The sequence below is a fragment of the Phaenicophaeus curvirostris genome, chromosome 12 (genome assembly GCF_032191515.1).
Source record: "Phaenicophaeus curvirostris isolate KB17595 chromosome 12, BPBGC_Pcur_1.0, whole genome shotgun sequence".
NCBI lineage: Eukaryota > Metazoa > Chordata > Aves > Cuculiformes > Cuculidae > Phaenicophaeus > Phaenicophaeus curvirostris.
Window position 1 is genome coordinate 2,523,029 of NC_091403.1, and position 21,810 is coordinate 2,544,838.

Genomic DNA, 21,810 nt, shown 5'->3' on the forward strand with positions numbered 1-21,810 from the left:
CTCTAATTCAAACCCACTGCTGAATCTGATCTGTGTTTGAAATACATGTTGCACCACACACAGTGCAATATTCAGTTATGTTAATTGCCGCTTTGGGGTTTGATACAAGAAAAGTCCATGGCCTACTGCCTGGTTGGGATTATATTTCTCCTCCAGGTTCTGAAGGGTGCACAAACCTCCTCCCAAGGCAGACAGCTGGCATTATCACTGTTCTGAATTTATTTGTCTAAGCTAAGTTCAAAACCAGCAGCACCTGTACAGCTTTGTTTTGTTTCAATATTTTTAACAGTTCTCTTACACTCTGAGGGAAGACTTTCAGCTTGGTTCTCTCAGAAGAATCCCAGCATAAGGTCTCTAATAATGAATTAATCTGCATCAGTTGCTGCAAGCAAACCTGCCCCTCTTCTTTTGTTAGAGGATACTTTCTCCCTCCTCACCAAAAGCGTAAAGACATTGTTGTACCCAGAATACTCTATCCCAAATGTATTGATAACCATACACTTGCCAGATTTTCCCAATATAAGGCAAGATCCATAAGGGGCCAATCACTTCTTCTTTGTTTGTCTCTTCTCTGCACTGTTTCTGAATGTTACTCATTATTTTTTTTGTCAGAATACTTTAACTGGTTGTAGTCAAACTCCCTTTTACTCTGAAGTCTGTCAAACAGGTTTCTCCAGTGCTCCCTGAGCGTGTATGAACCAAAAAGCAGGTGTCAGGCTTGTTTCTCTGGCCAAAACCAATGACAGCGATGATCTCCCTTTTGCTGGGAAGTTCACTTTAATACAAATTTAAACTACCAACCAGCCTTCCTCACCAATTTAACAATTACCTGCCTCAGCAAGATACTGTTAATAAAAAGCTGCAAGGATGCCTAACAATATTTCAGGTATTTGCAGTTCCTGCAAGTGCCTTTGGATAAAGCTTGTCCTTAATCCTTCTCTGCAATACAACCGCCCATTAGCAACCTGAAGTTACATAACATTTTACGTTTCAATTCCTTTCACATCCTGGATCCCAAACTCCAAATTAAACAGTCTTTGATGGCTGATATCACCAACTGACGCTGAGTGAAGCCTTGCATTTTAAGCTCAGAACCTGCAGTAGCGTTTGATGTGGCCATCGAACCAGAGCCCTCCCAAGGCCCTTTCATCCCCTCGCACTGTCGAGCCCCAAGGTCTCTTCTCCCAGGGGACAGGGGACAGGACAAGAGGGAATGGCCTCAAGCTCTGCCAGTGGAGGGTCAGGCTGGACATTAGGAAAAAATTCTTCACAGAAAGGGTCATTGGGCACTGGCAGAGGCTGCCCAGGGAGGGGGTTGAGTCACCTTCCCTGGAGGGGTTTAAGGGACGGGTGGACGAGATGCTGAGGGACATGGGTTAGTGATTGATGGGAATGGTTGGACTCGATGATCCGGTGGGTCTCTTCCAACCTCATGCACGTTGTGGCTGAACTCGGGCAAGGCGGGTGTGCAAAACCTATAAGTTTTTTCCCTGTGTCTGATGAAGATTGTTCCAGAGAAAGGGCATTTTAAAGCCCAACAATGCTTTTAAATTTTGAAGTACAGATTTGATCAGGTAGACTAAACCACATCAAACACTGCTACTAAGGAATTCAAACAGAGTTTGTGTTTGTTGCTTTTGCGTTCTCCTGCAAGACTTTTCTCCCTGATAGCTCACGGGCCACAGTAAGAACTCTTACCTGAGACGACAACTGAATCAGCTTCTTGCAGTGGTAAAAAACAGACAGTGTGAATGTTTGAGAACCCTGTCCCACTCTTGACCACAGCAGCTCTGTGGACACCTGCCTCCAGACAAAGGAATGTGATGATGCTCAAGAAAGCACATCACACGTGCACTACATCCTTCCAGTTTCACCACTTGAAGTTTTAAATACATTTCAAGGAATGGACACCTTCCCATGTGGGATATTGATGAGCAAATTTCCTCGGTGATAGAAAGCAAATTTATAACCACATCTGTGATGCTGAAAAGAAATTATTTTTCTTTCAAATGGTCCTTAAGGAAAATGTGAAGAGGCTACTTATTATGGCAATGCCTTGAATAATGTGTTTTTACACTGCACTAGAAACCTCTTTGCAGTGTTAGAAACCTACCTAGTTCTGCAAACTGAATGAAGGCCACATTACCATTAACTGCACATTAGAAGACAAATTACAAATAGGACTGTAACCTCTAAAAGGAGGCATGTAGACTGCTTAGTCCTTAATTAAGGCTGGTGGAAGTCATACAGAACAGCTTCGTGATAAGATTTAAATCTAAAGTACGTTTTCTAAATTACCTTAAAGTTATTAAAAATGTCGAATGCCTTAATTTTAAGATAGATTAATTATTCCCTATATGTTCTTGGTTTACGCCTACAGCTTTTTTTTCTCAATAATGTCCAGCAGTTATGGGCTTCTCTGCTTAAAACATACTGGAGAAATATTGAAAAGAAATGCAAATCAAAAGCACTGTGATTACAGAGAAAGCATTACATTAGAAAAAAAGTAATGTGGAAATATTTACTTTCCTGGAGAAATATCACATAGAAATGTCAGTATTACACCACAAAACTTTAACTGCTTACATTTACACTTAAATGCGGTTGCAATAATCAGACACTAAATGAGACAGGCAAAAACCTAATTTCTCTGTGTTGGTCCTGGTTAAAATATGTTGAAACAATACAACAGGCAAGATTTTATATCAAAAGAAGTAATAACGCTTCCCCACCACCATCGTCATTTATCCATTTCTTTTAAGGTTGTAACACGTAACAAACTGCAAAATCTTTTTGTAGAACACCCAGAACTGTAGGGCAGTTTGCGGAGGGATCTGAAGACTTTCATGTGAATTAAACCACCTAACTGCACTGCCCAGCAGAGGTGTAACTGCCTCCTGATAAGGGCTCACCAGAGAGAGCCCGACAGCCTCCTCAAGACAACACAGCTGTGACAAAACCAACGCTGCTCTCCTCCCCAGCCCTCACTCCCTCCTGGAGGACAAGCCAGAGCCTGACAGAGGACGAGTTTTAAGGAAAAGAAAAAAAATATCATGCTGGCATTGCTACACTCTTCCCTCGGACGCATGAGAAAGGGATCAACGCTCCCTTCTGCTGGCATAGCTGCATCCACGCAGTAGTTTAGGCAGCAGTATCAGTGCCAGAATGTGGATTTTTCATTTCCCGTGCCAGCAAAACACACAGGTATTCAGGGACACGTGGCTGCATGGAGCTAATCTTACCAAAGGACACCTAGAGCAGATGCTGGAGAGTAAGAAGGAAAATGTTTAGGCACAGCTGCTGCCTCCTCCTCCGCCACTGACAGAGGGAAAAATGCCAAAGCTCTGCCCACCTCTTCCCCTGTAGGAAGGAAAAGCCTGAAAATTCAAGCCTTGAGGTACCTCCTACAGCACTTGAACGGCCAGGTGATGCTAACTTAACTGCACGGACAGGGAATTAACAGGCCAACTCCTGCATCTCCCGTCGTTTTCTGTCCCCATGATTTGAAATTCAATGCACCTCGGCCCAAACCTCCACGCAGTGTGGTCCATCAGCACCTCCAGGAACTCTCAGCCCTGAGCATGATCTGAAGAGGCCCCAAGGGGCAACGTTACGGATGTACCAATACACGGTCCTGTTTCTTATTTCCATGAAGGTAAATAAGAGAAATGAGAAAGCTACAGAAACAGGAACCAGAGACCAGACAAATTACAATGCTGACTCTGACATTGTACCATTACGCCGTCCCTTCCCAAATACCTGTAATTACAATAGCATGTGATGTTTTAATTAAGCTGTTGCTGAAACACAGTTAAGATACTCTTTATCTTAAGCAGGTGTCATGTCTGCATTAATTTCATTCTAGCTTTAGACTTTTTAGGTGACAAAAACTGCACAGGTAAAAGAGTAGTTATCATATAAAGTGTCTTGGAACACTACAACAATAAGATTAGAGTAAGTCGGCGGAAATAAAATGCTGCTGTAACTAAAATAAATTCTAGCCATACAGGAGGAGGGACTGATACACAAGCCAGGAATTCAAGAGACAGCGTAACATGAACCCTGAATTTCATGTGTTCCTCTGCAAAGCCATCACCTGACTACGCTTTAAAGCAGTTTCTCTTACAAACAAAAGTAGTTGGTAGTAGACTCCAATATGATGTTTAGTGCTTTTCAGAATAGCCCAAAATTGCCCCAGGACTATGTAGCAGAAACTAAACGCAGCCATTTAGTCACTCACAAGGTTTTGAAGAAGGAACTGCACAGCTGCATAGGAAGTTAATCTCAAAAAACAACAACAACAAAAGGTATCTCAGTAGAAAGTACCAATCCCAAGCTCTTCCCCTTGATTTAAGGCATCAGGGAAAACAATATAAACCTTTCCAAGGGAAGCATGGAATCATTTAGGTTACAGAACGCATTTGCTTCATAAAGCCTCCTCACAGCACCCCACTGGCAATCACTATTTTTTTCTACCCTTTAAAAAAAAAATATTTGCACTGCTCCTGGACCATAAAAACAGGCTTTCATTTTAATCTGCTTAACACACTGTGGGAAAGGGCTTCTAATTTCACAGCACTGAGATAAGACAAATAATTCATATAACACATTAGCACAACATCTATGGCGAAAGCATTTAGTCAGAGCTCATTGGAAACAATAGGGTGCTGGAGCAGACCTGTGAGAGGCAAATATTCGAGACCCCACCACGCACTAAAAAGCATTCTATTACATTCTGCAGTAAAGACAAGATCACACAATACTAATACACAAATGGTCCAGAGGCAATAAAGGCAGTAAATTTGCCTCTCCTCAACAGACACCGTAACTTCCCCCAGCACTCAGTCCTTCTCTAGTTTTTTTTTCCAGGCCATTATCCAAATCAGTCATCTTTCCTTTGTGCCCTTTCATTACACTTCTTCCTTAAATGCCACATCTTTCTTTTACCGTTTGTTACTCAAAACTACCCTACTCCCTCCTTGGCTTCATTTACTTCCTTTCTGGGTTTGTTTTTACATTTTCTATGGCTGCCTTTCCAGAGCCGAGTTTGCTTCCAGTGTGCGTTCTGCTGTGTGCAGAGAAAAGCAAAGCAACAAAATATTTTCAGTATATTGGCAAGAGTCCCCACCTCGCCACTTGTGATCATTTGCTCTCAAATCCCTAAAGACATTCTGCTTTGAACCTCTGCTGCGAGAAAGAAAAGAAAGGATACGTGGAAGAAATTCAGAGGAGACCTGCCAATTACAGAGATGTGTGACAAGCCATTTCTCCAGCCTCTAAACTGGGCTGAAAACAAGAGGAAGGTGGACTGGGGAACACCAGTCAGCCATTTCAGCACACGGCTAGAGCAGGAAAGCCCAACACGGGGGCTAAACACAGCCTGCCGCACGGAACCTCGTGCCTACCCATAAACCTAGCTGCTCTGCTGATGCTCCATCCAAAATCTTTTGTCCTCATCTCCTCCAAGGTGAACATTGTATGGGGGAGCGTTCCTTGAAGAACTGCAACCAAAGATTTTAGTGGCAAAACTCCTTGAGCCTGTTTCTGAGAGATGCAAGCACTGCTGTGGAAACCTGATAACTAGCTAGAGTTTTAGAAGGATTTTGCTTCCTTTCCATAAAAAAAATAAAAATATTTTCCCTTTTTTTTTTTTCCAAAACATCGGCTATTACACTTCTGGTTATACTACAGCATCACTGGGACGGTGACAACCTGGCATGGTAACTTCAGTGAGATATCATGGTCAAAAAAAAAATTAAAACCTGCAACTTCTCATGAACTAGATCCAGGAATGTCTAAAAAGAGGTGACGTGCTATAGTGTAATTCACCCAGAAAACAAAAAGGGAAGAGAAATCAGTTATAATCAAACACTGTTGGAGGAAGCCAAGAAAGCATAAACAAATTTTGACAATCAGCCAAAATCTAGACAGATAAATCCCAATAAGTCAGGTCACCTCTACAGGCAGCTTTCTAGATTCCCTGCGAGTAAGTCCCTAAAATCTGTTCCCTTTTCTTCTCTTCCCTCTCTTCTTCTCTCCATCAGGAAACAGAGAAGATTTTTGTTATTGTTATAAGAATAGAGCTAGAGTGTCAGCAATTACAAAAGAAAACTTTTAGTAATCTTAGCAAACACATTCCATATACAGCAACAGACAAGTGCAAGTCAGGTTCTGCACATCCGGAAATTGTTGCCAGTCTCCTTATAGCTGTCAAATAAACACACTTGTTCTCCTCTGGCACCCCAGCCACAGCATGGCCCTGCAAGCAGGGTAACAACACATCTGCCAAAGTAAGGACAACTACTCACCCAGCCTTACCTATCCTGAAAACAACAGCTAACTGATCTTTTTTTCCAAAGTCATTTTCAACAGTACTGAGATTTCCTATTTTTCTTAAACAATTTCACAGTGCAGTTCTTGATTACTAGCAGTCCTCCCTTGGTAGTTACTACACACCCCCAGCTCTTTACAGAGAGGGAGCATCGGCAACATCAACAGAATCATTCACAATACTTAGTATTAAACTGCCACAGGATCAAGTCTTCTGCCAGCAGAGCAGAACTCTTGTAACAGCTGAGGGTAGCTTTCATGCTGCTAACATATGACTGACCTTACACTCATCTTGAGGATTCACGTTCATGAAAATCAGATTACCTCCATTTTTAAAAATACAACTGATTTTAGCAGAAAATAATACACCATTACAAACGTCAAGACTGCTGAACGGTAATGAAATCTGTGGAAAGGACTCAGCCGTTTGTTTTTTAAAGACTCTCAAGGGGTAACGACTGGCTGGCTATTGACAGGTGGGCAAAACTGCCTAGAGACTGGAAGTACCCCACCATTACGTATTTCGATATCCATTAGACCTCCGAAGCATCAACCTTGGAAAGCGTTGCTTTTGCGCTTTTGCTAACAGACTTCTTCATATATTATCGCAGAAACACTATGTCTCAATGTCAGATGTTAATAGCTCAGAGTGTATTTCATTTCCATTTTTAAAAGGCCTCCCTAACAACGCAGGCAGTAAAAGACCCTTCCTACCTTCTGTAACAACAACACAAATGACTAACAAACTTCTGTTGAAGATTACACGAGTGAATTATGACGAAGAGAGAGGTGTGATATGCCCTAGTTTCCTTTGAGATTGGTTTAATTTTATTTTGATTTTTAACATACACAGGATTCAGAAGATGCTTTATGCTGACAGTCTTTTACTTCAAGTATTATCAAAAGCTGTATTTTAGCCTGCCTTATAAAATTTCAAGACTTTTTTCAAAGGAATAGTTTAAACTTTACCTTTCTGCCCTGAGTTAACAGATGTAACGCTGCACAGCCCTCTAACTGATTTACATCCAGCACAGACTTTGGCAAAAGCATTGACAAGTTCATAGAAACTGAGTTTTTTTCCGCCTCTACCTTTGAAGAGAAACTATGAGGGGAAATCCTACTTTAAAGTATTCTCACACTTCCATGACAGGAAGAAAATAAAGCCTATAATCTGTATTTCACAAGCCTTGGCCTTGGTTTTATCCCTGACTGTATCTAACAGACCTTGCTTCAGTGCCAAAACAGTCAAGTCAAGCTCTACTAATGCATAATTTAAGTCTTCCCTGTGGTGTCTACATTTTCGCATATATGTGTATTTCAGAAGTGTATGGCATACACTTCTACATAACTATGGAAAAAAATTCCTCTCTCATATGTCAGGAATTGGCAACGCTGTTGGACGCATGCTTGATAGCAGTGATGCCAAATGGTCCATCTCTGGGTTTTGAGGGTTGTTGTGGTTTTTTTTTTTTTGTTTTGTATTCTTCCAGTCATATTTTCAAAGCCAGCTACAGCCTTCTTTGTCATATATTCACCATTCTCCTCACAAACCACCTCTCTGGATGAGCACAACCTTTTTAGGGATTTTTATGTAAGAAAACAAAGGGGGAGGGGCTCTCTGTTCAGCTTCCTTCTAGGAGTTCAGGAGTCTTCATTTCCATTGCTTCTGTATATTAAACACTTTCAATCCATTTGAACAGTCGCAGAACTAAAGCACACAGACATATTGTCAATTAATGCAGTAAATATCCCACAGTCTGTACAAAATGAAACATTTAAAAAGAACAGCAGCACCACAGTTTTTCACTCCGTGATCACTACACCTGCCTCATTAATCTCATGTACCCATGTGAGGTAAATACATAGTACAACTACAAACTAAAAATCAATAAAACCTTTAAAAAGGTTTAATTTGATTCTACAAGGGAGGTTATCATAATCCAGCTCCGCTTTCTCACATTCTGCCAGCAATTTCTCTCAGCTCAGTTTCAACTGCTAACTTTGTTCTCCATCTCGCTATCTATCGTGCTGTTATAATGCCAGCTCAAATGCTGTTTGTAACAGCACAGCAATTTCTCAGAAGTTGCCAGCTTCATAGCGTGTTCCTTCAGAAGTGCATGGAAATTATTAGATTAAATTACAAATGAAAGACTCCGCAGTTGGTCACGATTACTGGAGCATTTACGTACATGCAGCTGATCATGAATTTTAACTTTTGTTCTTTTACATCCTTTACAGATCTTCTGTTTATATGCTGTTTTGTTAGATTACATGGGAAGTGAAATGGAAGACAACTGGAAAAGAGCTATATGTTTTCCCCACAGATCCCAATATCCTCAGAAGTAAAGACTGTGACACCCATACTCCCCCAACCCCTACTGCCCAAGTGTCAACAGATTCCCCTACAACCACTTTTAATTCTCTGTTAATAGGAGCACATTTCACATACAGCAGTGCGACTCTATTTAAAGAACGCAACTGTGCAGGAATCTGCTTTACAAAGCAAGACCTGCAGCATCCCAGTTACCCTCCCTGGCTGGTAAGATTTCACATACCAGCATGGGACCAAACAATTAATACATCCAGAAATACCTGAAGAAAACATTGATCACACTGCAACCAATGATCACAATAGGGTAAGCAGCAGGATCCTCGATTATCTCACTGCTGGGGGTATCATTTTCAAGAAGGTATTTCAAACCAATTTCTTGACCATACATTGCCACTGAAAATATCTAGCAATTTTCTACAGGAATAGAGCTGTTTGACCCATTTCCAATGCAGATAATTATATTATCTGTACCTAAAATCCCTCTGAGTGTTTCAATCAGGTATGGTATTCTTCACTTTCTGTTCTGATCTGCTTAGCATGGCTGAGCACCATTAAACAGCTGTCAGATTCCGCACAAGAAGTGGCTGGATTTCAGTAATAAGCAAAATGGTTCCCGATAGTGTTTAAAACACCTGGGGATCCTTCCAAATGAACAGTGCAATGAGGCTAAACTATAAGATTAAACTGCTGTAAAATAAGCCCCACGATTTCTCTGTAAAAGTACACACCCTAATACATTTAGTCTCTCAAGAGCTCAGCTGTTCCCGAGAACGAAACATACCTAGATGAGACGTCAGATAAAAGTATGGAGAATAATTCACAACCTTTATGTTCAAGAAATTAAGACAATTAACTCCTCGTGACATACAGCCCAAGCTATTCTCATGTTTCTATCAGCATAGACCATCTACAACAGATACGCTGAAGTGCTAAACCATGAGTCAGAGAACAGAGCTCAGTATGTTAGTTCAGCTATCACAAAATACAGTATCAGCCTCTTCTTCTTTTTCAGCCCAAGGATGTTTTATAACAAACATTTAAAGCAGCAAGCAAACTAACTGATCGTGAACGCAATTAGGTCTGAAGATGCTTTCCAACTGTAAGAACAGCAAAGCAGTTTGAAGACTCTCTTACCAGAACACTGGGGCCAGAAAAGCTAACAATCCTTAAAAAGAATTTTGATCTGTTTATGACACAAATTGTGTAAAAAGGAGCTAGTGAAAGTAGAGGATTTAGACTCTGTCTGTGCAGAGGAGGCATGAATTGTCTGTCAGCTGTGGGTACACACAATCTTAAAACTAAGAGCGTCGTAAAAGACATTTCCAGAAGTGATTACCAGGGCCACAAAGACTGCTTAGCAATAGGTGAAACATAAGACACGTGAAAAAGGAATGAAAGACAAAATAAGACAGCAGATATCTGCATATGAAGCACGGAGGCTTCCACGCACCCAGAAGTTCCTCCAACTTCCGCAGGAGCTTCCTCTCCTACCAAAGCCACGGGAATTCAGAACACTAGTCCCCAGCAAACTCGGGCCCAGAGGCAAGTGTAGCCTGGCAGAGAAAAAACTCGGCTCCACTTGAGAAGCAGCCGCTGCCTTCCCCTCCACCATCCCACCCCAAGGCACTGAGATAACAGCAAGGCTTTGATGGCACAGGTGCCTATAGCTGGAAGGCCTGGGACGGACGGACAGACAGCCGAGGAGGTGACAATCGCCTGGCAGCACACAGGTGGAAGGCCCCAAGTCAAGCGTACGGCTCTCTTCTGACTGCTCCCTGTAAGCTCTCGGGCCTGGCATTCCCCGTGCCCTTCCCCTGCCTTCCACAACCCTGCGACACCGGCTGCCGCTGCCTCTGACTCTGGGCCCTTTGCTTCACGTTTAGAGGCAAAAAAGCCCTGAGTTTAGAGGCGAGGAAGCACAATCATCAAGCTGCAGAGCATCCAAGCTTGCAGTGCATCTACATATACCCCTCATTCTATTTTCTTTAATTTATTTCTTTTTTTACACCTGTTCCTACAACTGAAAACAATGCTTCTTAAACCATTTCAGCGGAGAATGGATCACCAGGTCATCAATTAATTTCAAGAGCGATACAGATATCGCAGTAATTTAAAACTAGGTTGGGTTTTCCCCCCTCTAGTTCACTGGGATAGCTCTCAGATTAAATCCACTGGAATCAATTGAGTCATTCCAGATTTTCCCCAGCACACGTTTTTGTATCTCAGAAAACAAATACTGGAAAGAAAAAAAGAAAGAAAAAAATACCAGACAACCTCCCAAAGCTGAAATTGCCCTTTCCATTCAAACACTGCGCTATACCCCAAACTGAAATTGTCACACAGCCCGTTAATCTCCATCACAAAACATGTTCTTTATTTAGCAGAATTACAGCATTTGGTTGAATGATAACAGTATTTACATACTGGTTTATGAGCTCCTGAGATGTTTCTCAAGCAAATAAAATAAGAGAATAGGTTACGGTTTATTGCAATAGGAGAACTGCATTGTTCACAAGAGAACAACATACTGCTGCTGTTATTGCTCCTATGCTACAAACATTTAAAACAACATTGTCCTTTAAAGGATTCACAACACACATCATTTACCAAAATAGGACTAAATCAGTGGTGCATGCAGAATAGCCCCAATGATGACAAAGGCAACCCAAAGAACCAACAGAAAACATCCAAACTTATAAAATTCAACGAGTCCTCCTGAAAACAACACTCAAAATTTTGTACCGCAGCTATGCCCCATGGATTAGTCTAAATCCAGAAACAGAGAAAATCCAGCACCACGAACATGCTGATGTTACCATTAATGACGTAACATCCCTACTTGTGGAGCACCGTTGGAATTAAAAGAAAACACAGACAGCGAGCCCGCCCCTGCCCCCCACCCAAGTCTACCAGTAGAGAAAGGATCAGGCTGAATAAATATCAACATTATAAACTCCAAAGGCTTCTAGAAAATAACAAATACTCTCAGTATCTCAACAGTGAGAAAATAAGAACGTATACCTATATAGCTGCAGCTTTGTATAATTTCTGTATTTAATAATAAATACAAAGCATCAAAAAATATTTACTTGCAGCATCTTCCAATGATGTAAGAGCAGCCTTTAAATATTTTTTGGCAAGACATTCTCTCAATTAACTTACCATTGAGACCAAGAGCTCAGCTCCAAAAAAACAGAGCATTTTTTATCAGATTAAAAAGCTTCTTGTAGACCTTTTTATTTTTAATGAGACAATAGTTCTCTATTAAAATACAGTTCGTTCAGTTATGACTGTTTCTAACAGGGCTAGAAGGACATTAAGGATGAGAGAGCTGCATGGGGAAAACTCCATGGATGTCCAAGACTGCAAAGTGAAATGAATGGCACGTAACAGTCGCGGTGCAGGGCCAGAGCTGGTGAGGGAAGCATTCCTTCTACTAACCATGGCAAACCACAAACCCTCGCTGCAGAACACACACAGCCTGAAATTCAACCTGCTGGACAGTAGCTGCTCTTACGAAAATCCTAACAATTACTGTCAACAGTAAAAATATCCTTTTGGAGGAAACCAGGCTTTTTATCCATTTCCTACTTTCTCCATGTTTGGTGTCAATTTTCTAAATATCACTTTTAACATCAGACTGCAGGTAATTTTCTGAAACACGCAAGTATGCATGCTTGCTCTCATATATTGAATAAATAAGGTAACAATTCCCTACACAAAAGGTGCTTTTGATAGCTCCTAAATTTATGTTTTGAGTTAAACATTCGACACAGCAACACAAACAGCATAACCGTAGCAAAAAAAAAAAAAATCAAGTTATGTAAGGATCTGGTGTTCCCAACACGTATATATTTCAAGGAATAGGATATTTTGAAATGCTAGCATTATAGTAGCTAAAGCTCCACTCATGAATTTATTCCACAGCAAACTTTCCCCACTTCTTCATCAACGGCTTTTTCTTCAATTTTGTTTTCTTCATTCCGTACGTAAACTGGTTATTGTAAACCCTGAAGCTTTGCAGTAGATGCAGTTATGAAAATCAAAGCTATGAAATACATATTTCCAGTGTTTTAGAAGGTTTGCTAACTCAAAGAGTCGGGATTTTTACAGTTAGAGAGGTGTGTACAGACACGCGTATATCTAAGTATCTGTGTATCTGTACAGAGTTTGCCCGACAGCCCCGGTCTGCCAGCTCACACCAGGCTGCAGAATCACCACCCAAACAGGTAAATTCTTGAACTCAACACAGAGCCGAACACACGAGCTTATACGGTAGCTGTTCTAAAAATAATCTCACCTACACTGGCCACGCATTAAGGTCGCGCTGCTGCCATAAGAAAGAAAGGACCACGTAAAAAAAAAAACCAAAACAAGAAATCAAATTCTATTTCAATAGCTTTTTCTAAAAAGGAAAGCTACAAGTCTATGGGGACCCCTAACTCCTAATCCATCAAGTGCTGACTTCAAGGAGGCTGAAGTGTCCGTGTGGCCCTGTTTCCCTGCCCGTATCTCCGGGCTTTAACTCTCAGAAAGGCACAACCAGCCGGCGCCGAGCGTGTAGGTCAATTTATTTCCAATACGCTAATTTATGCGACATTAGCAGAGAACGCCAGCTCCGATTCTCTTGCTGTTTGCGCTCTAGGAGTAGACTTGTATTTTCTGCCAACTCCATTACATCATCCTCAAAAACCCAAACATTCCGGGTTTTCTCCCCAAGCCCCTGTACTCTCGTTTCTCCCCCTCTGCCCGGAGCGGAGGGAGCTCCGCTCGCCCGTCGCTAGTGCGGGAGGGATGCTCCCCCGGCCCGGCCTTCCCTCCTCCATCCCCGGTTACATAACGCGGTGCGGGAGCCGGCTCCGACCCCCCCTCCTCCTCCGCTTAATCCCGGGGGGGTGGGACATGTGGGTCACCAGGTTAGCAGCACCACGGCCTCGGCGATTGGGAGGAAAACAACCCTCCCCACCGCAGCCTCTTGCTTTTTTTTCCTTCCCCCAGACCTCACCCCCCTCCTTTTTTTTCCCTCTCTTTGCCGTGTCCGTGCGGGAGCCGCAGCCGCTCGTTACATAATTAACGGGACCCCGAAGTTGTGTCCCCCCCCTCGCCCCTGGGAACCGAGCGGGGGGGGGGGGGGGGTTGTGCAACACCAGCCAACTACGGCCGCTCCGCGACACATCCAGAAAAACTCCCCCCGGCCAAAAGGAAGGCAATTTTCTCCAGTGTTTCTGATTAACCTCGTTACATAAGGCGCTTGTGCATTCCAGATCCGCTCTGGCGGGCTCGGAGGCTACCCCGAGCGCTCCCGCATCCCGCCGGGTCCCCGCGCCGCGGCGGCTGTTACTGTACGCGGATTCCCCGAGTGGGAAGCTGCCTGGGAAAACGGGGGGGGGGGGGGAAGACGGGGCGGGGGTGTGGCTAAAAGGGGAAAAATACTGTAAAACACAAGCCAACACATCATCAGCCATGTTCCAACCTCCAGCCCGAGCCCCTCGGTCCGAGGGGGCGCGGGCAGCGCACTTTTCCCCGCCCGGCATCCCTTTCATGAGCCGCCTGCGATCTTACATCGCCTTGTTTAATTCATTACGATTTTTTTTTTTTTTTTTTTGAACCCAGCGAAGCCTCCCTAGCGCGCTCCCCCTCTCGTAAGGAGCGAGGCTTCGTGTATTATTTACAAGTAATTAAAGCGGCAGCCTCCTCCCCTCCCGCTCGGCAAACTCCGGCGGCGCTGGGAGCCGCTGCCCCCATCCCAGCGCCGGGAATCGCCCCCAAAAAGGGGGGGGACGGGGGGAGGGGGGCTCCCGCGAGCCTTCGCCGTTGAATGGGAGCGAAGGGGAACCCGCGGGAGGCAGCGGAGAAGCTCCGCCAAGTTGCGCACCTTTCCAGGAACGGCGAGAAGAGCCGCTCCGGGAGGAGAAGGCGTCTCTTTTAAGAGGCGCTGAAATGAATTAAGGGGGAAACGGCGCGAGAGAGCGAAGGATCCACCCGCCGACCGCGACCCTCCCGCTCGCCGCTCCCCCCGCGCCCGCGGAGCCGCCGCGCACCGGCTGGGGAGCTGTCACACGGGCCGGGGGCACAGGGGGACGGGCCGGGGGGGGCGAAGGAAAGACGCTGCAGCTTTAAAAGTTTGTTCCCTCGAACCGCGGCGCTCCGCTGTCGCTTTATATATTTATAAAATTATGTAATTTCAGGGTACGGCGGAGAACGAGGGGCAGCCCGGCGCCTCTCCCCGCGTCCCCATCGCACCCGTCCCTCCTCCCGCCGCAATTAAAAGAAGCTATAAAAGTTTGCGAGGCTTCGCAGGGGGGTGGGAGCGCGGCTCCGGGCGGCTCCGAGCAGCCGAGCCGGAGGGGCGGTGGGGGGGGGGGGGATCGAATCGCTGCCTTTCCCCCCGCTCCGTTTGTCTCCGTCGCCCCCCTCTCCGCTCCTCGCCCCCGCCCCCCGGTCCCACTCCCCCTCGCCTCCTACCTCTGGCGCTGCTGGAGTAGCTCTGCCTGCGCACGGCAGCCGGGGCATCGCTTTTGCGGGCGGGTTCCAGGTTCACCGGGGCGTCCCTGGCGCCGGCGGCCGCCTCGGAGCCGCTGCTGCCCGGCTCGGGGGCTGCGGGATCGGGGGCTGCCGGAGCCGACTCCATGTTTTTCCCAACGTAGATCGCTTGGAGATGGCGAGCTCCTACACTCCCTCTATCTTCTGTTTCCAGCGCGACTCTATGGTAGGGAAGCAGAAAGGGAGAGAGCGAGCGCGATCCAGATGGGATGTGAGAGTGCCTGGCTGCGACCACAGGCAGCGCTAGCGAGAGCGGCGCCTCGGCCCCCCCCGCCCCCGCACCCCCCGCTCGCCGCTCCCGGCCCGCCGCACCGACCCCCTCGGCCCCGCGGACACGGGATCCTCTCCCGGGACGCCTCATCGGGAGCGGGGGGCCGGCTCGGGAATGCTCAGCGGGAGGAGATGCAGCCGGTGGAAGGGTCCAGAGGAGGCTGCAGGGATGAGGCGAGGGCTGCAGCAGCTCCCGTGGCTGAGAGAGCTGGGGCTGTTCAGCCTGGAGGAGAGAAGGCTCCGAGGAGACCTTAGAGCGACCTTCCAGGACCTGAAGGGGCTACGAGAAAGCTGGGGAGGGGCTGCTCACAGAGGCTTGTGGTGACAGGACAAGGGGCAATGGGTGTAAACTGGAGAGGGGCAGATTTAGGCTTGATATAAGGAAGAATTTCTTCATGCTGAGGCTGGGGAGCCCCTGGCCCAGGTTGCCCAGGGAAGCTGTGGCTGCCCCGTCCCTGGAGGGGCTCCAGGCCGGGTTGGATGGGCCTTGGGCAGCCTGACCCAGGGCGAGGTGTCCCTGCCCAGCACTGGGTGATCTTTAAGGTCCCTTCCAACCCAAACTATTCTGTGACTCTATGTCCAGCACATATGCAATATTTCAGACAAGTCCTCTCTGTCAGTGAAGTAGGCTTCGACCGAGGACAAAAGGTGGTGAGCAAAGTGCCAGGAAACCTCTGGATCTGGTCTGACGGGTGCAAGCCCTCCTGTGAAGTTCGTAGTCTCAGTAATGGTCAACTCCTTATCCTCTAGTCTATTTTAAAATAAAGTAACAGCTGCCACAAACACTGTGCTGAGGGACAGATCCTTCTGGTAGAGCCGAGGCCGTGTTCCACGCAGCCCCACTGCCTCCTGCACAGAGCTGTTTGCTTTGACTGCTTTCACTATAAGGATGGCCTGACTCAGTTGACCACGATATTTGTACTGATGATCGCAGTACAAGCTTTTCCCAAATGGTACTGGGTCATGTGCATGCAGCCGCTATCCCACCTTCTGCTGCCCAGGACTGCCGCGACGTCATTCAGCGCTGCTGGTACCTGATGATACTCTTAACCAGGTAAGCCCTGGTCAAATCCGCATTCTGCGGTCTAAGCTCCAGTCTTGCACTGCTCTCTCACAAATGGTGGCTGCTCACAAACAACTATGACATGTACCGTGAGTCCTCTTTGCCCCAGGAGCTTGTCCACAAGTTGGGTTACATCTTGCATTGCTGATAGTTCTTGTGGAAGGGTAGAGTCTTGGGTCAGTTGGAGGTCCTGAAGTTCCAGTAACCCATGTCTAGAAAAGAACACAATAATTGTGATTACCTCTTGGTTGCCTCCACTTCAGAGGGATGGGCGGAGGTCGCAGAAGACAGAGTAGCATCAAGAATGATTCTGTATCTGTTTTCAGGACGCAAACGAATTTGAGGTCAGAGCTGGACTTCTAGACCTTGCCCATCGAGTAAGCCAGTGCTCGTTCTCCATGATTAAATTTTCAGTTAGAGCAGGCCCACAAGCCCTGGGGTATGGACATAAAAGGCTACAATATTTTTCACCAGTGAAACCATCTCGAGCCTTTCAGAAGCTGTTTCTAGAGAGTAGACTTGGAGGGGGAGCAAGAGAAATTCGGAGAGGTTAGCAGGAGTACACTTTGTCCCCAGTGCCTTCTCGAGGCTGTGGGGACTGGCCCGTGGTTACACTGGGAGAGGTTCACAGGCTTTGGGCATGGGCTTGCTGGAACCCACAGAGGGCAGCGAGGTGGTTCTTCTCCGGTGCAAGTTTGGTGGGCCAGAAGCTGCACTTCCCTGCAAACTCTTTCCTTTTCCTTTTCACTAATTGGCAGCCTCCAAATAGAAGCAAGAATTATGTGAGCTGTGGAAACTGAACTGCCTGTTATCCTGAGAGAAAGCTTATCCCTCCCCTCTTCAGATCAGGGTTTAAGCAGGCTGACCAGGCAATGTGTGTTGGGAAACTTGCCCGGCTAATAAAAAAAGGACTTCATTCCTCAAAGCTGCCAGACCACTGCCTTTCACCAGCACTGGGAACAATCAGACTGCTTGCCACAGTAAGGATTATTCACACGAGTGTTTTGCAGGACTGTTTTTAGTACTGCAGATACTTCAAGTTATCAGAAAATGTGGAGTGTTTTTGTCTCTTCTCTTTTTATCTGTTAGAGGCCGCTGAGATTTAGTGCCCCTATCACAGCTATACAATTGTCATTTAGTGTATCTTTTCACCCATTCTCTAGAACTGAAGAATTTTTTCAAATTACTTTCTTAGAAGGAATGAAGAGAGGGAAACGCCAAAGGCTACAATAGGACAACACAGAGCAGAGCTTTAGTGTTCAGAAGAAATCGAGGGGGATCACAGAGAAGTAAACCCAAGTTCCTAGAACATCTGAATCAGTGGAGGAGAAAAATTAATTTTATGTTGTTTAACAACATCTCTCTCATAAGTCGCTCTGAGTAAGAAGGAGCTAAAGCAGGAGAGACTTGTAGCATGTTTGCAGGGGCAACAATGTAAGAGGTTGTGTAGCACCTACACAAGCAAAGAGACAAAGCAGCTTTGCTTTTTTTTTGAGAAAGAAAATGTGCCAAAAAATCTGAAAGCACCATGAGAAAAAGAAGGGGGTGACAATTCATTTGAGCTTTATATAATGCAGGAGAACCATCAAGACTTCTGTCAAGCTCCCTCTCTATGAAGCTGCTCTGTCGAGACACTTCCTAGGCACAGAAAAGGTCTTCCTCGTTCTTTGGTCTTTAATTTCTAGCTTCCAACCCATACCAAAATGGTTCATTAACTTTGATCACTAAGCTTGTTTAAACAAGTGAGATGGCATTAGCAGCTAAGACAGGTATGCTGAGAAACCTGAGGAAAAATGTTTGGTTAGATTAAAAAAGGCTTTAGAAATTGCTGTAGATGTTACCTGCGACAGATCCTACTACAAGCAACAGTAATGGAACAAAAAGGGACAAGTACAAACATTTCACATTGATTTTGTTGATTTCACACAGATACAAAGATTAATAGTTTTTAAGATTTTAATTTAAAAACAGAAAGCAACAGGCAAATCTTGTGCTATTCTAGAGTAAACGAGGTATTAAGATCACGTGGATACTTTTTCAGAGCACCGGCACAGTGACGGAGTAAGTGGCAGAAAAGCAATAACGCACACAAGCACTGAACCCCAGAGGAACACGCTTTTGTGCGGGACAGGCACGAGGTACACAGAGCACACACCCATGGAAGAAAATCACAGCTCACAAGAGAACAGAACACCATTTTGCCGTAGTGTTCATGGTCCATTAATACTCGAGCATATTTTGAATTTGAAGTAGTCAATAATGGTCTTCTACATACATAATTAACACAGCCGTTGAAATACCCCATTTTAAAAAGAATGCCTAAGTACTTTTCTGACCCAGGAGGTACATAATGGCCTGTGGATCTCTGCTACAGTGACCTCTGGCCATAGCAAGCACACAACAAAGGGGGCTGCTGTCAAACCTTCCTAGGAAGCTTTGCTAGCTCCAATCTGGCACTTGTAAAGAACATATTGCTGCAGAGCTGAATAATCATGAAGGCAAAGTTTGGATAATATCAGCTAAAAAGAACTAGCAAGATATTTTGTTGCTGGTGGGATTTCTTGTCTTACGTGTTCCCTTGTGACATTCCCTCAGACTACAACTCCTCCTCCTGTACAACCAGTTGCCAGGCTAAGGTGCGTTTTCTGCCATTGGATTCATTCCTCTGTCTGTGGTTTTGATGTCTTTGCAGGAGAAGAGAAAGCAAAACATCATGGGTTGAGGACATTTAAAAGAGTAGATTTTGGACTCCTGCAAGAAATAGGACATCCACAAGGTCCACGGTGGAGTCAGCTAGTACAGTTCCTGCTGTACTCCTCCTGCTCGTAGGCAAATCTCAAAAGAGGACTTTAAATCATATGCATCTATTCTTTGTAACCGTATTCTGTGGCATATCTTTTAATGGTTTACCAAACTTCAGTTAATTAAATTTTACAGTAGGACAGGAAACGGCTTCCACTTGGAACATACAGCCTATAATACCTGAAAGCGACTTTCTCAAAGTTATGCACCCCATTAAGTTTCAGCAAAAACGGGCAGACTAGTAAACTACATGCATAGAACCTGAACTAATTACTGAAGGTGACTATTTGGCAGCCATTACATTAAATAGTCCTTTAACAACATTCTGTCTTCTTCTAGCTGAAAACAAAATAAGAATAGGAGAGAAATAAGGCAACTGTGCTGGAGGCACTGTGACTAGATCCAGTTTCTGTGGACCCTTTACCCACAGCCTTTATCTCTAAGCAAAGTGGAAAGCTCATCAAACAGTTCATCTGGAATTTACACTCAGATATAATTTTGTTTGTTTAAAGACTGAGCAGCATTCGTTAACTAGCTAGCGCAGCACAGATTCAGTGGAATCTCCTTCTTCCTGCCGCAAATTCAGTGTAAACTATGAGCTGCTTTTCATTGTTTGTTAAGCCTCTATTTCCACTTTCCTCTCCTGCCATTTAGATTCATTCTTTACTGCATTTTCTGTTTCTGAAAGAACTGGAGAAGCATACAGCATATGAAGTAATGACTCCTTTGTGCTCACCTGTACAGCACTATGTCCGCAATCAGCATCCCCTGATATAACAAGTAAGCAGCAATAGCACAGGCCAGTTCTTAAGAATTCAATACCTTTTGTGAACGAATTAAAGGCCCAGAGATATCTGTCTTTCTCAGGAAGCTGTCTTTGCTGGATATGGTTAAAAACATTACTGAATATTTTCCGTTAGCGAGAAGAACACCTTTCTCACATTCCATACAGTTGCAGACAACCTCTTCCTCCCACAAAGGTGAACTAATTGAATTAGAGGAGCAATTCAGCCTGCCCGTATTCTCTGGAGAATCGAAAGGAAACAGGGGAAAGAAAAATCTGATCCAAAGATACATTTTTCACCTCAAGAAAATGGTAGCATTTTTAGTGAGGATCAGTAAAGCAGACACCATTTCTGAAATCTTGGATTGCTCCCAGTCCAAGGTGGGGTGTTTGTTTTTTAATTAACTCATACTTCAGTACCTTCTTCTGAACTGTTTTTACTCAATAGCTGTTCCCTCAAATACCACATTTATTATAGAATTCAGGCTTTTTTATCAGACTGATAACTCATACTTTTTATGCAAAAAGTGTGTTTCTCTAGAAGTAGGTTAAAAGCAGGTGAAAGCAAGGAAAACAAACAGCTTCTCCTTATGAAAAAAGTGTTACTAATCTCGGTGATCATAGTGCTTGTGCCTCCATACACCTGTCATTGTCACGGCGGATTCCACCAGTAACCCCTTTCAAATTACCTCACCTGGAAGAACCACCTTAAGTTATTTGGCTCACGGGCAAGATCCTAAAATATTAGGGAATGCATTTGGAAAGCTCATTTTCACTCAGAATCATTAAGGGAGTCTGCACTAGCCAAGCAAAAGCGTATCAGCCTAGAAGTCTGTACTTCCAAATCATCCTGAATGAGAAAGCTACAAGTTACCTTGTATTACTATGCATTAACATGTAAATAATAAGATGCTTTCTAGAAGCTGCCTAATGCATGCACAGGAGAGCACAGTCAAAACATAAAGTTGCATATTTGCAGGAATCTAAACCAACAGCCAAGTCATATTCTTTGTGATTAACTTTTCCTGTATGCCTAGGAAGAAAGGTGGCAAAAAACCCAAAAAACCCTGCATATCTGAGGTGTGTGAAGAGCTTACGCTCGTGGAAGTATTCGCACAAACCACTTAGAGCACTGCCATGCATTCCTTCCATCAGCCACGACAGTGAACAGCAGCGTACGTCACCTCACCATGAACTCACAACTGTTTCCAAGGCGGCACCTTCAGAAAAGTGGGGAAGTTGTGATAGAAACTATCCGTCTTTCCCCCTCCATCACAGCCCAGGCATCTACGAAAGGGTGGGAAGCCTTCTCAGGCATCATCACACTGCAATGGGAAGGAGCCATCCCTGTACATCTTCTGATTTGCTTCCTTTTTCTCCAGGTCACAGAACCTGATCTTCTAGCTGGCTTAGAAATACAAAAATTGCCTTCACTGAACACGTACCCAAAAATTACACTAACCATCAGTTTATTCAAGCAGCCCAAATAGACAGCAGAGACATTACAGCTTAGACAAGCATTAAAACTGAATTATGCCAGAAAGGCAGAAGTGAAAGTCGTAATTTAATTTAAAATAATTAGTCAGGTTTTACATAATTTGAAGCCTCATTTGATTTATTTAAACACCGTATCTAGTAAAATATTTTTATTTCAAGGGAAAATGGAAAGCATCTGCTGCATGCAAA

The 21,810-nt window shown here is 44.6% G+C and overlaps 1 protein-coding gene across 2 annotated transcripts in view; it reads right to left on the reverse strand.

Annotated features, from left to right (window-relative positions):
• The window catches only part of RORA (RAR related orphan receptor A), a 338,545-nt gene extending 323,086 nt beyond the window's left edge, over positions 1–15,459 (reverse strand). For both annotated transcript variants that reach the window (XM_069866984.1, XM_069866982.1), the window contains exon 1: positions 15,128–15,459. In XM_069866984.1, the coding sequence (XP_069723085.1) occupies positions 15,128–15,293 (166 nt within the window). In that variant the 5' untranslated portion in view covers positions 15,294–15,459. The remainder of the gene's footprint in view (positions 1–15,127) is intronic.
• Between the last annotated feature and the right edge of the window lie 6,351 nt (positions 15,460–21,810).